General features: G+C 38.0%; 1 protein-coding gene across 1 annotated transcript; it reads left to right on the top strand.

The window, feature by feature from the left end:
- Positions 1–11,734: 11,734 nt before the first annotated feature.
- On the top strand, positions 11,735–13,194 carry NPY5R (neuropeptide Y receptor Y5). The gene has a single exon (XM_014796624.2). It carries the CDS (start codon positions 11,735–11,737, stop codon positions 13,103–13,105), a length of 1,371 nt encoding a protein of 456 aa, XP_014652110.1. The 3' UTR covers positions 13,106–13,194.
- Positions 13,195–13,825: the final 631 nt, after the last annotated feature.

Here is a 13,825-nt window from a genome sequence, read left to right as displayed (position 1 = left end):
ATTCGATTGGTCTCAAATTCAATTGGTCAGTCGGGAATTGGTCACAGATTCCCATTGATTTTACCCCCTAAATATCTCTCAAGTGTGTTCTTTCACATCCCCCAAGCTCTACTTATTTCTCTACTAAATGGTCTCTCTGCCACCAGCTGCTTTCACAGCAGTCCAGTTATATCCTTCCCCAGCTTAAATCATCTAGTCGCTCTCCAGATCCTTCAAGTAAAGTGCAAACAATGTTTTTTTTAACCAACATTTTCAGTATCATGCTCTGCCACTTCCACCTCCCACACACTTCAGTCACACTGAACTATCTGCACTTCTCTGAATGCTTCACTCTCTCGCACCTTCGTGCCATTCCTCCACTTATTTGCCATCCTCTCCACTGCTGGTTTAACTCTTTACTATATCCTCAAGTTTCAGTTCAAGTAGCTCCTCAACTACCTGAAGCCCTCTCTTCCATCTCTCCATCTCCCCAAAACCCTGCGTAGGCTGAGTCTGCATTCTTATTTATATTCCTACAGCACTCTAAGTTTATTTCTAACACAGAATTTATCACACTGTATTGCAATTAATTATTTACTTGCACAGATTGACAGCTACACTGTGAACTCTGAAGGCAGTGACTATTTTTTTCACTTCTTAAACTTAGAGCCTAGAATAATATCTGGCATATCACAAGATACTGAAAAAAGTTTTGTCGAAGAATTGAAGAACAATAAATAGGGAAGATTACATAGATTGTGAACATCACATATCAAGCCCATTTGTTCATCTCAAACAATAAAAAAATGTCTTCAACAAAGCTGTGATGGATTATTGTTATTTTTATACATATACATAATGCAAGTATACATGTATACATTTTAGACATATATATGCTTAGTACTATACTCGTCTTGATAATTCTTCTCATATTTTTAGATATTCTTACGTGTTGATTCTGGTTTCCCTGTTAGGTGTAAGCTTGAATACTGGACCTATGCTTTGAAAATGCATATAATGTCTAGCAGAGGAAATGTCTCATATCTTTTCTACCTACTGAATAATATACTTTTAAAAGCTGAATTAGGGGCCAGCCCCGCGGCATAGGGGTTAAGTTCATGTGCTCTGCTTTGGCGGCCTGGGGTTCGAGGGTTCAGATCCCAGGCGCGAACCTACACAGCGCTCATCAAGTCATGCTGTGGCAGCATCCCACATACAAAATAGAAGAAGACTGGGGCCGGACTGGTGGCGCAAGTGGTTAAGTCCACGAGCTCTGCTGCGGCGGCCCAGGGTTCACCAGTTCGGTCCCCGGCACGCCCCAATGCACCTCTTGTTACGCCGCGCTGTGGCGGGGTCCCATATAAAGCAGAGGAAGATGGGCATGAATGTTAGCCCAGGGCCAGTCTTCCTCAGCAAAAAAGAGGAGGATTGGCATTGGATGTTAGCTCAGGGCTGGTCCTCCTCACAAAAAAAAAAAATAAATAGAAGACGACTGGCACAGATGTTAGCTCATGGACAATTTTCCTCAAGCAAAAAGAGGAAGATTGGCAACAGATGTTAGCTCAGGGACAATCTTCCCCACCAAAAAAATAAATAAATAAAAAAATAAAAGCTGAATTACCTGTGAGAATGATAAGAGTAAGAATATGGTACAAATGTACTTTTGAAGAGCATATTATTCAACCATATCAATTTTTGATTCTGGGCTTATGCTTTGAACAGTTCTCTAAACATTCTTTTTAAAGACTATTCAAAACAAACCAACATACCAAAAATAAATAAATAAACTATTCCTCTTTCGTTTCCACTTAAATATAGTAAAGCTATATTTAGACTTATAACTAGATTTAAAATATTAACCATGAAAAATTAGCTAAGAAATGGAAATTTATTTTAAAAAAGCAATATTGGGGGGATACTTATCAACAACAACACTTTTGTGAGGAGTTTTAATCTACAAAAGGGAAGCATGTATGGCCTATATATGGATTTACATGATAGAATATTGTGTCTCCAAAGGAATTCATGTTCTCTTTTTTTTATATATTTTGTGCTGAAATTTTAAAAATAATATAATTAGGTAAAGAATGATTGGTTGATATGTACGACACACAGCTTTTTAAAAGAATGAATCAAATATCACAATATAGTTATTATAGCTGCAAGGAAGAGAACGTGCCAGTAATAATGGGAAACTATCAACAGTATTTCTTTCTTCTTTTTTTTTTAATATGGAGGGGAGACCAACAATTTCTATGACGAATAAATTTTTCTGAAGATCCAAAAAGGTTCTTTTTCTACACGTGCGTCTGTAATGCATGCTTGTCAATGGCATAAAGTCATAGGTATTCAGAGCTGAAAGGAAGTTCCAGATCTGCTAGTCAAAACATTCCATTTTACAGACAAAGACAGTGAAGACTAAAAAGATCAAGTGCTTTGCCTAAAGCCACACCATTAATTTGGGATAAAATCTGGCTGCAATCCAGGTGTCCTGACAAGCGTCCATTATACAAATACATATGTGATATGTGATTGTATAACTATGTACATGTGTATGTATGTATACATACATACACACATACATACACACATGTGTGTATGTATTTTTAACATGGAAATTTTACTTTAAAAAAAGAACTGTACATTCTCTTTCTGAAAATCAGTCACTGCTTTATATTTAATGATTTAATCATTAGGGAATCAAAAGGAGAGAGAAAATTTTGCTTAAGTAGCTTAGTGCTTGTCAGAAGGCGGCAATGAAATGTTTATAGCTCCCCCTTAGGATCTCAAAATTATCATTGAATTGTCTGGGAAAATTAATCTATGCACACAATACTTTGGGTTAACTTTTTTTAAAAAATAGCTTTTGTTCCTTAAAAAAAAAAATTGCATGTATTTCACAATTATGTTAGTTCCTGTTTTAAGTCCTAAATATTGATTATATGACAAACTATTACTACTCCAAATAAATCAATGCAGCAATGAGCATCATAAAATAGTTTTGATGACATGTAGAAATGGCCCTTTCCACATCTTTTAAGAATTAAGGATTTAAATTTACCATGATAGAAACAATGGATAAAGAAATGTTTACTCTTAATGAATAGAACAAAAATTCTCAAAGAAAAAATGCATCAAATAAAATACTATTTTCTCTAGTTTATCCCCACCATTCCTATAACTAATATATCAAGATCGTATATCATTTGAGATTATATCAAAACACATCTGTAATTGTCCTTCAGAAATGGTAGCTGTTATTAAAATGCAGCAATAACTTTGACAAAAACAACAGACGTGTTCCTCAGAGAAACGTTGCCCCAGGCATTGTTTAGAGAGTGTTTTATTATTCTATAATTTGTTTTAGGAGTCCCCAGTGATTTTAACTTTCACCTTTATAGATAAGCTTTCTTTCATAACTGATAAAGAACCATGAGAACTGGGAAATAGCCAGTTTGTTTTGTAACACACATCAAATCCAACTTAATTTCCCAAATGAGTATTTTATAAATACTGAGTAGGAGAAACACATCGAGCAGAGGCGGACGTTACTATTTCTGTTCCCAGAAGTAGTACTCCCCCTGCCTGAATGTTACTCCATAAAATAGAAACAAAATTACTCTATTAGGTTCTACAAAGAGTGATGATGATTAGTCTGGAATCTCTCCTGGGAAATTTGAAGATAGACGCACACTTACCTTCATATCTTCCTCTTTATGTAGCATATTGTTGGAACTTTCAAATTGACAATATCTTAAAAAAAAGGATTCTTAATAATTTTCTCCACATATATCGAATATGTATTTAAAGAAGAAATTCTGACTCCCTTTTTGAGGCTTTCATGTTCGTGTGTGGGGTGGGAAGGGAACTGGTGGCTTAATCAAAATTTTCATCTCAATGACATGCTGGCCTTTTATATTTAATACTTTAATAATAAAAGTTACTTCAATCTAAAGGTTTATATCATCAAAAGAAAATACAAATTTGTGGAAAAGAAAAAATAAAATTCATCTTGTAGTTTTAATATACAAACCCTGTACCATAGACTAGTTTTTTGGAAGATGGTCACAATGGGGTTCATTTGGAAGTTGTTTTAAAGCCAAGGTGTATTTGAAGTAGGTATGTACTATAACTGTGCAAGGGACAGAAGGATAGAAATTTAGGTGGCAATGTGTAGCACATGAACTGTACAGATGTTGGAGTTAAGTCTAAGAACTAAGTTTTGTTTTCTCTCCGGTCACCCCTTCTCGACACTTCCATCCCTCCCCTCACCCACTGCAGACAGAATCCTCTGGGCCTGCGCAGACTGCCTATCTGTTAAGCTTTGGGGGAGAAGACACTAGTATTCCAGAAATAAAACAGAAAAGAATGAAATAGGAACTGGATTTACTTGAGGCATTTAAAACCTCTTTAGGTGACTCTCCGGCAGATACAATGACAATCTGTACAGATCCCCGGAGTCTCAGACGTTAAAAATCAGCAGAAAAAGGGCACAAGAAGTTTTGTCAGGCTTCTGGGATAACAGCTAGTGTTTGCTGCCCCCAGAAATGAGATTTACAAGTTGTGTTGCTCCCAAAGGATATAGTCCTCTCCAGTTTACAGAGTGCCGGTCCCACCGGATTGCACTCATCACCGGACACACGATGCTGTGACTGTCACTTAATAATGTCTAGTTTTCAAGTGTACAGTAAATACACCCTTTCTCGTGCCTGGCTATGGTGAAGGACATATGGACCTCTCCCCAATCTCTGTCTCTCTGTCACACACACATTCATACAAACACACACACCACAAAGAAGCCCAAAGGACCTGCCAACTAACGACTGACTAAAAAGAAGGCAAACCCGCGCAATCCATTTTTGGAAACACTGGAGAAGGAAGTCAGGTTGAGGAGAAAACAGGTGGACAAGTTTTGTTGTTGTTTATTTTCTTTTCTAACTATGACAACTCTTTTTCTACGTTCATCTTCTTTTCACCGAATATAGTCTTGAGAAACGTTGATTCCATTTCAGCCTCACTTCATCCTTTCCCTATTCCGCAGGCTCCGTCGCCGCTGATTCCCTCGCATCCCCTGCACGGTCAGGTCCATCTCCCTGCCTGGAACTCTCCCTTCCTCACTCCAGAAAGGTGCAGAATAGAGCAGAGGTCTGTTTTGGTTTTGTTTTTATTTTTATTTTTTTTCCGAACAAAGAGAAAACCTGGGCTATGAAGATTTTTCTCGGGGAGTCTAAGCTCTTCAAGATACTCCCGCGCCCCCACAGCTCCAGACTCCTCCGAGTTCACTGCACCGGGGGGTGGGGAACAGAACGGGCACAAATCTTGCTGTTCGTCTAGTTAACTTGGCCTCGGCGGGGAACCAGAGGCCAGGGTGATGGGGTGCCATCCCAGGCGACTGCAGCTTCTCTTCTAGGGCCCCCAAACAGCAAGGTAGGGGCTGCGATGCTTCGGCCCCCGGCTTTGGGAGAGGCTGGCGCGGAGCAAGCGCTCTGGAGCAGGGTCTCGGGGGTCGCGGGAGCAGTCACGTGTTCCCGAGGCGCCTCTAAAACCCCCGCGGCTCCCCGCCCCCTCCTCCCCGCCGCCACCTGCAGGTCCTCCTCCTGCAGCCGCTGCCACCCGGGCGAGAGAGCGACTGCGCTCGGGCGCGTCCCCCGGAGCCGAGGCGCGGGCAGCGGCCGGGTCGCCCCGAGGTACCGGGTTCGGACTCTCCCCGCCGATCCGTACTGCGCGGACGGGGCCCGCAGGGAGGGGCCGCGGCTGTTCCCGGCGCGGGCGGCGAGTCCGCGGGGGGCCCCGGGCACGGCACCCTGGCCCCGGTCCCCGGGCGTTGTCTGTGCGCCGGAGAGGGCGAGGTGGGGAAGCCGAAGGCAGAGCGGCTGGAAGAGTGTGGGCTCCAGTGGCGGATCAGGCAACTGTTAGGCGTGATGGGAGAGCGGGGAAGGGACCGGGGCTGCATTCTTTCGTGCGGGGCAGGTACTCACCCAGGGTGGAGCAGGCACAGGCCGAACCCGGGTGGAGAGTCCGGGATCCGCGCAGGAGCCTGGGCGGAGGGCGAGCGAGGGGGTATCGGGGAGGACGAGGCGCTCCCCCGTCGGCGGAGCGAGCCCCGGGTGCAGCCCGGCTGGCGTCCGAGGCCGGGGAGCGGCAGCCCGCGGGGTGTCCTGGCCAGTGCTCTGCGCTAGGCGGGCTCCGGCGAGGGCCTGGGCGCAGTCCACCGGGCACCACTCGGGCTGTCCAGCTGCCGCGCCGTCCCGCAGCTGGCCGGAGACCCAGGGGCAGCTGCGCCTCTGGGTTTGCGCCCCTTTTTGCAAGGGGGCCTCATATGACAAATGCGAGCAATAACATACATCCGTACACCTCGAATATCAGAAACAGAGAATTTCTGTTTCCAAGTTTACCGACCTTTAGTTTATCTTTTGAAAGAACTGAACCATCGTATTGAATCGAAGGCAAAAGACTTTGCCATAGACCACGGAAATAGCTTAAGGCCCTTTCAGAAGAATTTTGCAGCCTGAATTCAATTTTAAATTCCAGATTTCTTAAGGGAAGAGAAACTCTGCTGTTAGACTTGATAAGAGAGGGGGCGCGTGCCTGCGTGTTTGTCTGCTGAGCAGAGCTGTATTTATCTTTCCAACTCAAATTTTGCCAGATTCCAGCTTTAAAAATAAATCATGGGAATATTTGAGAACGTGGAATCTCGTCTTTCCAGGATGACAGTATAGTTAGGCAATAGTTGATAATTTTTAAATTGCTAAAAAATTACGTGTATTTTATTCTTTTGTGTGATTGGCATCCTTTGTGAAAAGAAGGATGTGCATTTTCATAAGGCAGGAAATTATCCTAACAAAGAAACCTTATTTTAAATGTATAAGCTCAGTCTTTTAGTATCGAGTTCCCTGCATTTTCTCCTATTATTCTTTTTAAGAACTATCTATTTAAAATAAAGTCTACTCAAAAGATTTAATTTGTCTTGGTGTCAGATATAGATCAATTTTTATAAGAAAGTTACAATATAAGAAAGTTACAATGTCTTTACAAAGACTTTACCTTTTTAAAGTGGCCACAGTTTGACCAAGAACTTTTATTTTTTTCACTTTTCTGGGAATTCTGATGGGTGGGAGATAAAACTAGATGCCAAGGAGAAGAGGAAGTGATTAGGCACAACAAGGGTTTCACGCAGTCAACATGGGATTTCTTGTCAAATAATATTTCATTTTTAAAACCTTCTCTCTTTGGTTATATATCTAATTTCTCTGGTAATGTGAGATGAAGTAAAGTTTACGTATGACATTACTATCATTATGTATAAAATATTTATGTTGCATGAAATAGTACAGCATCCATTATAACACTTGTTGAAAAGCAGAGAATTATAAAACAGATTTACATTTCCATTAAAAGTTTGCTTATTGTGCTTTTCAGGAAAAAGGAAATGAAGGAGTAAGTTTGGGAAAGAAATCCTTTGTGCTTTTTTTTTTCATTTTAAGGTTATTTCTCTACCTTAAAATTTCAATTTAGAAAACAGAAGACTTAAATCTTATTGGATAAAGTTTTCCTAACGTTTAAAATATCAACTGGCTACAAGGATGCACTTTCAAAAAAAATGCTTAGCATCCTCCCCCCACTCCATTTGCAATATCCATTATTTAGTTGAGAGAGGTTGTTCACTGGAGCATAGATTCACAGAATGCTCTTTTTGTGCAGAGCATGATATTGGATCTTAGGTGTCTATATGTTTGCCTGTAGATGGGGTGAAATGATGCTAGAGAGATAGCAGATGATTGGCTACATAGTCACACCAAAATAAAATGCACAAATGAATGTTGAATGAATGAATGTTAGAACAGAGAAAAAATGTGAAAAAAATGATAATTTATCAGTCTATCAATAGGTACAAATAAGTATCAGTTATATTCAGCGACAGTGCGGGTGTCCATGCTGTGATGAAAAGAGTGCATCACTGCCAGTCAGGAGAATGCCATTCATTCATTCATTCATCATCCATTTAGGGCCTTTTATATCTCAGGTACTTGCAGTCTACAATTACTCACTGTGTCATCTTGAATTAATCCCTCGTAGAATATTCCGCATGTAGTACCTTTTATTGGTTATCTTTGTGCCACCAGAGCCTAGCTGAGCACCTAACATATTAGATTTTCAATAAATACTATTTGAATGAATAAAGGAAGGAACAATTAATCTTTCTTAGCTATTCATTAATAAGAGGAGCCTCCTCTTTAAAACTATATATAAATTAGTGTTTTTTAGGGAGGGAAAGAAATGTTGCTCTCACTTTGTCCTGTGTCCAATGAATACTCAAGATGGCATTTCCTTCATCTGCTTACTAACAACACAGTGGATTTTGTAATTTAATGACTTCAATATTTTATGTGTATATATTATAATAGAAAAGTTTTAGTGACAAACTGTGAAATCTGATATACTTTTTCATTTAAATAAAAACACGTTGTAAATATTTTTTATTTTAGTTTTATGTTGCTTATGTAATAGGCTTTATCAATGAAAATCTCTAATTTAAAATTTTAAAGTGCTGAACTATCACAATTGTCTTGTCACCTTAAAAGCAAATTTGCCTGTTTTATCTCCAAATGAGTTTATTCGGGAATAGCCAAAAGAATTGCAATTCAGGATGTTCATGCTATAGCCAATCATAGGCAAATCCAGCAAAAAAAGGAGGGGAGTTGCTTTTATAGAGAAAAAAGGAGTAGAGAGAGGCTGTTCTAAACCAAAGTCCTTTGGGGAAAAGTAACAGTTCAGGACAGCAAAGGCTTCTCATTGGCTGAGCTGCAGCATTTCTCATTGGCTGGGCTGTTGCTGGATAGAGAGAGAAATCTTCCTTCAGTAGTAAAGTAGTTTTACTTCCTTTCCAAGAAGGAAGCTTCTCTCTCTTCCAGTTTGGTGTAATTGACATGTGTGATAGGGCATGAGAGCGCTCCCTATAGGCCTTCTGGACTCCAATTTAGTTAAGGTTTCTTTTATTAATTTCCACAGTTTATGTAGCTATCTCCTCATGTCATTTTGGGTCCATTTGAAAACTTGTCTAATTTCAGTGTTTCCAATATGTATGTATATGTAAACAGACATACACAAGTATTCCAATATACATGTATTTGTATATATCTGTATATGTCTGTTTATTCAGACATATACAGATATATACATACATATACATGTGGTCATACTCTATCTTGAATTTGCCCATAGTCCCAGGATGATTAATTTCTATTGTTTTAAAGCTGGGAAAATTAAACTACTTTTCTAAAATGATTAGTAACAAATATTTATTTAGCATCTATTCTGTACAACATACTCTGTTAAGCACCACACTATCGTGAAAAGAACTAAGACATTTTCGCTTATCTCTATTAGAGTCTACGAGAGAGGACTGACCACATACATTGGAGGCAATCTGAGATTTAGACTCAAAACCGCATTGTTTCTATTACCACAAGTTGTGCTGCATTTCCTCTTCAAAAAGTTTTGCACAGTAATATTTTACTCTAAATGAGTGTCATCCTACAGTTACATGTCCCAAGAAAGCACAAAGCCTTTGTAGAATCGACTATCAGTGTCTCTCTTGTCCTTGCATTGGTAGTAGAAAGGGCAATCAGTAATTACTGATCTACAGAGGAAAAGGCTTGTTTCAAGAAAGTGAGACAAAAGAGGAATAGCTAAGCAGGATCCCAGTAACAAACACAGTAACAAACAAATAGCCTGGACACATTATAAGTATAAATAGGATCATAAACAAGCTAGATGGAGCCAGGTGGTCATCAGAACTCAGGAAATTAGGCAGAAAGGCCAGTCAAGGCTGCTTTGATTAAAAGCTCACTGACCTATCCAGGGAAGTTGCAGGGAAGCCAATGGCTAGAAATATGATGAATAAGATGATTCAGTAGGCCACATGAGTCACTCGTACAAGTTATCCTTTCTACTTTGAGGCAATATCAATATAAATTGTTGATTAGAATCTCAGAATGAATGAATAAGATCCTGAGCTTTTGAGTTAATTTGTCTTTAAGGGGATGCAATTAGCATCCAGAAAGTAATTCCATTAACAAAGAATCAGTTGTAGAAGTGTGAAAAACTTAAAACTTTCAAATTTTCTTGTAGCACAACTTGAAAACTTGCTGTATATAAAACTGAAGTTAAAGTTATTTATAATGAATGTATGTACACAATAGGATTTCCTATTTGAAAATTTATTGGACCAGGACCAATAAGACCCTTTGAAATTGAAGATAATATTATTTACTATAAATTTAAATATATATGTATTTTTATACTTTTAAGTATAATTATCCAAGTATAGATCTAGAAATAGGTAGATAAGTACATATTGCTATTGGTGAAAATGCTTTCTTATGCTACCTAGATATCAAGATCTCTATAACAATGTATATTCATAAGAATTAACTATTGCTGTCCTGAGTATTCTGTAGGAAATTCGTGTTAAAAAGATGAGAGCGCTTACTTTTTTAAAGAGGAGGAGAATTCTTTTTGCCTCTTATTGATATATTATAGGCAGTTTTGTGCTTCATCAGACAGTACTGTCAAATCTCTAATATGCAGCAGTAAATAAGTAATACCATTGTGATATTAATAATATTGTTATTAATTTCCTTTGAAATGAGAGAACTTATTATGGGATATTATATTAGTATCACTTCTACATTTAACTTTATGATAGAGTATTTTCCTTAAACAATATGAATACACTTAATCTTTTTAAGCTGAAATCTATTTTCAGTTTTTAAATTAAAAAGTAAACAGGTAAATTTTGTTTTTAAAAACACCAGCAGCACTGCTGCTCAGTGGTTGTCCTAGTTCATGATAATCTGGCACTTCTCAAAGGACTGAGAATTGATCATGGTATAATTTTGCCATCCAGCATTGTAGTCACACAGTCGACAGTCCAGCTTGAAAAACATTTATTGAATGCCTACTATATACATCTAGGTCCTGGGATAGTGTTTCTACACTTGAGAAGCTTAGATTTGAACACTGCATGAACTAGACAATATTTAGGACACTAGATTTTTGTTTGAATTTTTCATTTTCCTATAAATATGTTTTTAACACCTGCAATGGTGAAGTTACGGTGCCCTGTATTGTGATGTATACCATGGTGAGTAGGGGACAGTTTCTGCTTTGTCCATTGCTTTTAAATTAATAAGGCAGACGGGTACACATTATAACTGCAGTGCAAAGCAGATTGTGACAGGTAGCATCAGATGACTATAAACAGAAGAGTATGGGGTTCCTAAGAGGAGATCACATCCCAGCTGAGTAGACCAAGGAATACTTTAAGACAGGTGACTTTTTAAGTTTGGCCTTGATTCAAGTAGGAAAGGAAAAAATGTTTAAGGTAAGATTCTGTGACTACACCGTATATCAGGTACCTTGACTGGAGAATAACATTAATGAACTATTGTAAATTAGGTATCTTGAAGTTCTTATCTAAATTTAGCTTTTCCTTCCCTTACATTATTTCCTACATAAATTTAAAAAACAAAATCTGCTATTTTAACACAAGTTAACACGCCATAGAAATGATAGACTTAAACTACTGTAATGGTTATTGCCTGATACTTGTACTGCACTTGGAACCAAGTAAAGACCTCACTAAATTTTCTTTGGAGATTACTAAAGTAATGGGAGCAAATTGTAAAATTTAGTTTCCCTCTCTATGGATTAATTTATAGTAGTCACATAAGTTTTTTCGAGTTGCTAACTAATGTCTTTTTATTCCAAGCAGGACTATAATATGGATTTAGAGCTCAAGGATTATTATAACAAGACACTTGCCACAGAGAACAATACTGCTGCCACTCGCAATGCTGATTTCCCAGTCTGGGATGACTATAAAAGCAGTGTAGATGACTTGCAGTATTTTCTGATTGGACTCTATACATTTGTAAGTCTTCTTGGTTTTATGGGAAATCTACTCATTTTAATGGCTGTGATGAGAAAACGTAATCAGAAGACTACGGTAAACTTCCTCATAGGAAATCTGGCCTTCTCTGATATCTTGGTTGTGCTGTTTTGCTCACCTTTCACGCTGACCTCTGTCTTGCTGGATCAGTGGATGTTTGGCAAAGTCATGTGTCATATTATGCCTTTCCTTCAATGTGTGTCAGTTCTCGTTTCAACTTTAATTTTAATATCAATTGCCATTGTCAGGTATCATATGATAAAACATCCTATATCTAACAATTTAACAGCAAACCATGGCTACTTCCTGATAGCTACCGTCTGGACACTGGGTTTTGCAATTTGCTCTCCCCTTCCAGTGTTTCACAGTCTTGTGGAACTTCAGGAAACATTTGGCTCAACGTTGCTGAGCAGCAGGTATTTGTGTGTTGAGTCGTGGCCATCTGATTCATACAGAATTGCCTTTACTATCTCTTTATTGCTAGTTCAGTATATTCTGCCTTTAGTTTGTCTAACTGTAAGTCATACCAGTGTCTGCAGGAGTATAAGCTGTGGATTGTCCAAGAAAGAAAACAAACTGGAAGAAAATGAGATGATCAACTTAACTCTTCATCCATCCAAAAAGAGGGGGCCTCGGGAGAAACTCTCTAACAGCAAGAAATGGAGTTATTCATTCATCAGAAAACACAGAAGAAGATACAGCAAGAAGACAGCATGCGTGTTACCTGCTCCAGCAAGACCTCTTCAAGAGAATCCTTCAAGAACGCTTCCAGAAAACTTTGGCTCTGTGAAAAGTCAGCTCTCTTCATCCAGTAAGTTCATACCAGGGGTCCCCACCTGCTTTGAAATGAAACCTGAAGAAAATTCAGATGTTCATGAAGTGAGAATAAACCGTTCTATCATGAGAATAAAAAAGAGATCTCGAAGTGTTTTCTACAGACTGACTATATTGATACTAGTGTTTGCTGTTAGCTGGATGCCATTACACCTTTTCCATGTGGTAACTGATTTTAATGATAACCTTATTTCAAATAGGCATTTCAAGTTGGTGTATTGCATTTGTCATTTGTTAGGCATGATGTCCTGTTGTCTTAATCCAATTCTATATGGATTTCTTAATAATGGGATCAAAGCTGATTTAATGTCCCTTATACACTGTCTTCATATGTCATAATTCTCACTGTTTACCAAGGAAAGAACAAATGGAATCATTTAAAATACATTCACAATAACTATGTATGTATAATAAACAAATTTTGTTAACATATGGAATTTAATTTATATAAGAGTTCTGGATTTGAATGTCAGTTCATAATATATGGAAGATAATTTTAATGTGTTATAAAGAATTCATTTGGTTGTATTAAGTCAATGTCAATCCAATCTGTAATGTTAATTTTAAAAGTAGTTATATTACCTTTCACCTTGTCTTATAAACAAATGAATTGTATTTTTTTGGTCTAAAATAAAAACTATATCTAACCAACAAAGTATTTTTTGTTCAAAACTATAATAAGCAAAAATATTTTTCCTGGGGAACATTTAATTTCAAATGTGAGGAATATCTATCTTCCTTTCTACAGGCTTCTTAATGTTCATAGGCTTCTTACTGTTTAGTTTGTGAAAATACAGAAAATGTTTAATATGCCCACAAAAATCATAACTAACTGACATATGTATGCTCAAGTCATGATCATAACTGTAAACATTGGGTATAGTTTTAGAACTCCTACAGGAAAATGCTTATCTCCTATTATTGATAATTGATCAAATTGTCAATTTATCTCCACTATCCTAGTAATATACAATTAATTTACCAAATAAAAATAGATATTAAATCTTTTCTAGGCCCATACCACAACATTAATACTATCAAAGATTGTTTTCATATACA

This window comes from Ceratotherium simum, chromosome 12, assembly GCF_057802395.1.
Source record: "Ceratotherium simum simum isolate JZ-2026a chromosome 12, ASM5780239v1, whole genome shotgun sequence".
In the NCBI taxonomy this organism is placed as follows: Eukaryota; Metazoa; Chordata; class Mammalia; order Perissodactyla; family Rhinocerotidae; genus Ceratotherium; species Ceratotherium simum.
Note: the sequence above shows the minus strand (reverse complement) of the source record. Positions and strands in the feature narration are given on the sequence as shown.

Coding starts and splice junctions, on each gene's coding strand:
- NPY5R (XM_014796624.2), top strand. CDS start 11,735: ATGTCTTTTTATTCCAAGCAGGACTATAATATGGATTTAGAGCTCAAG.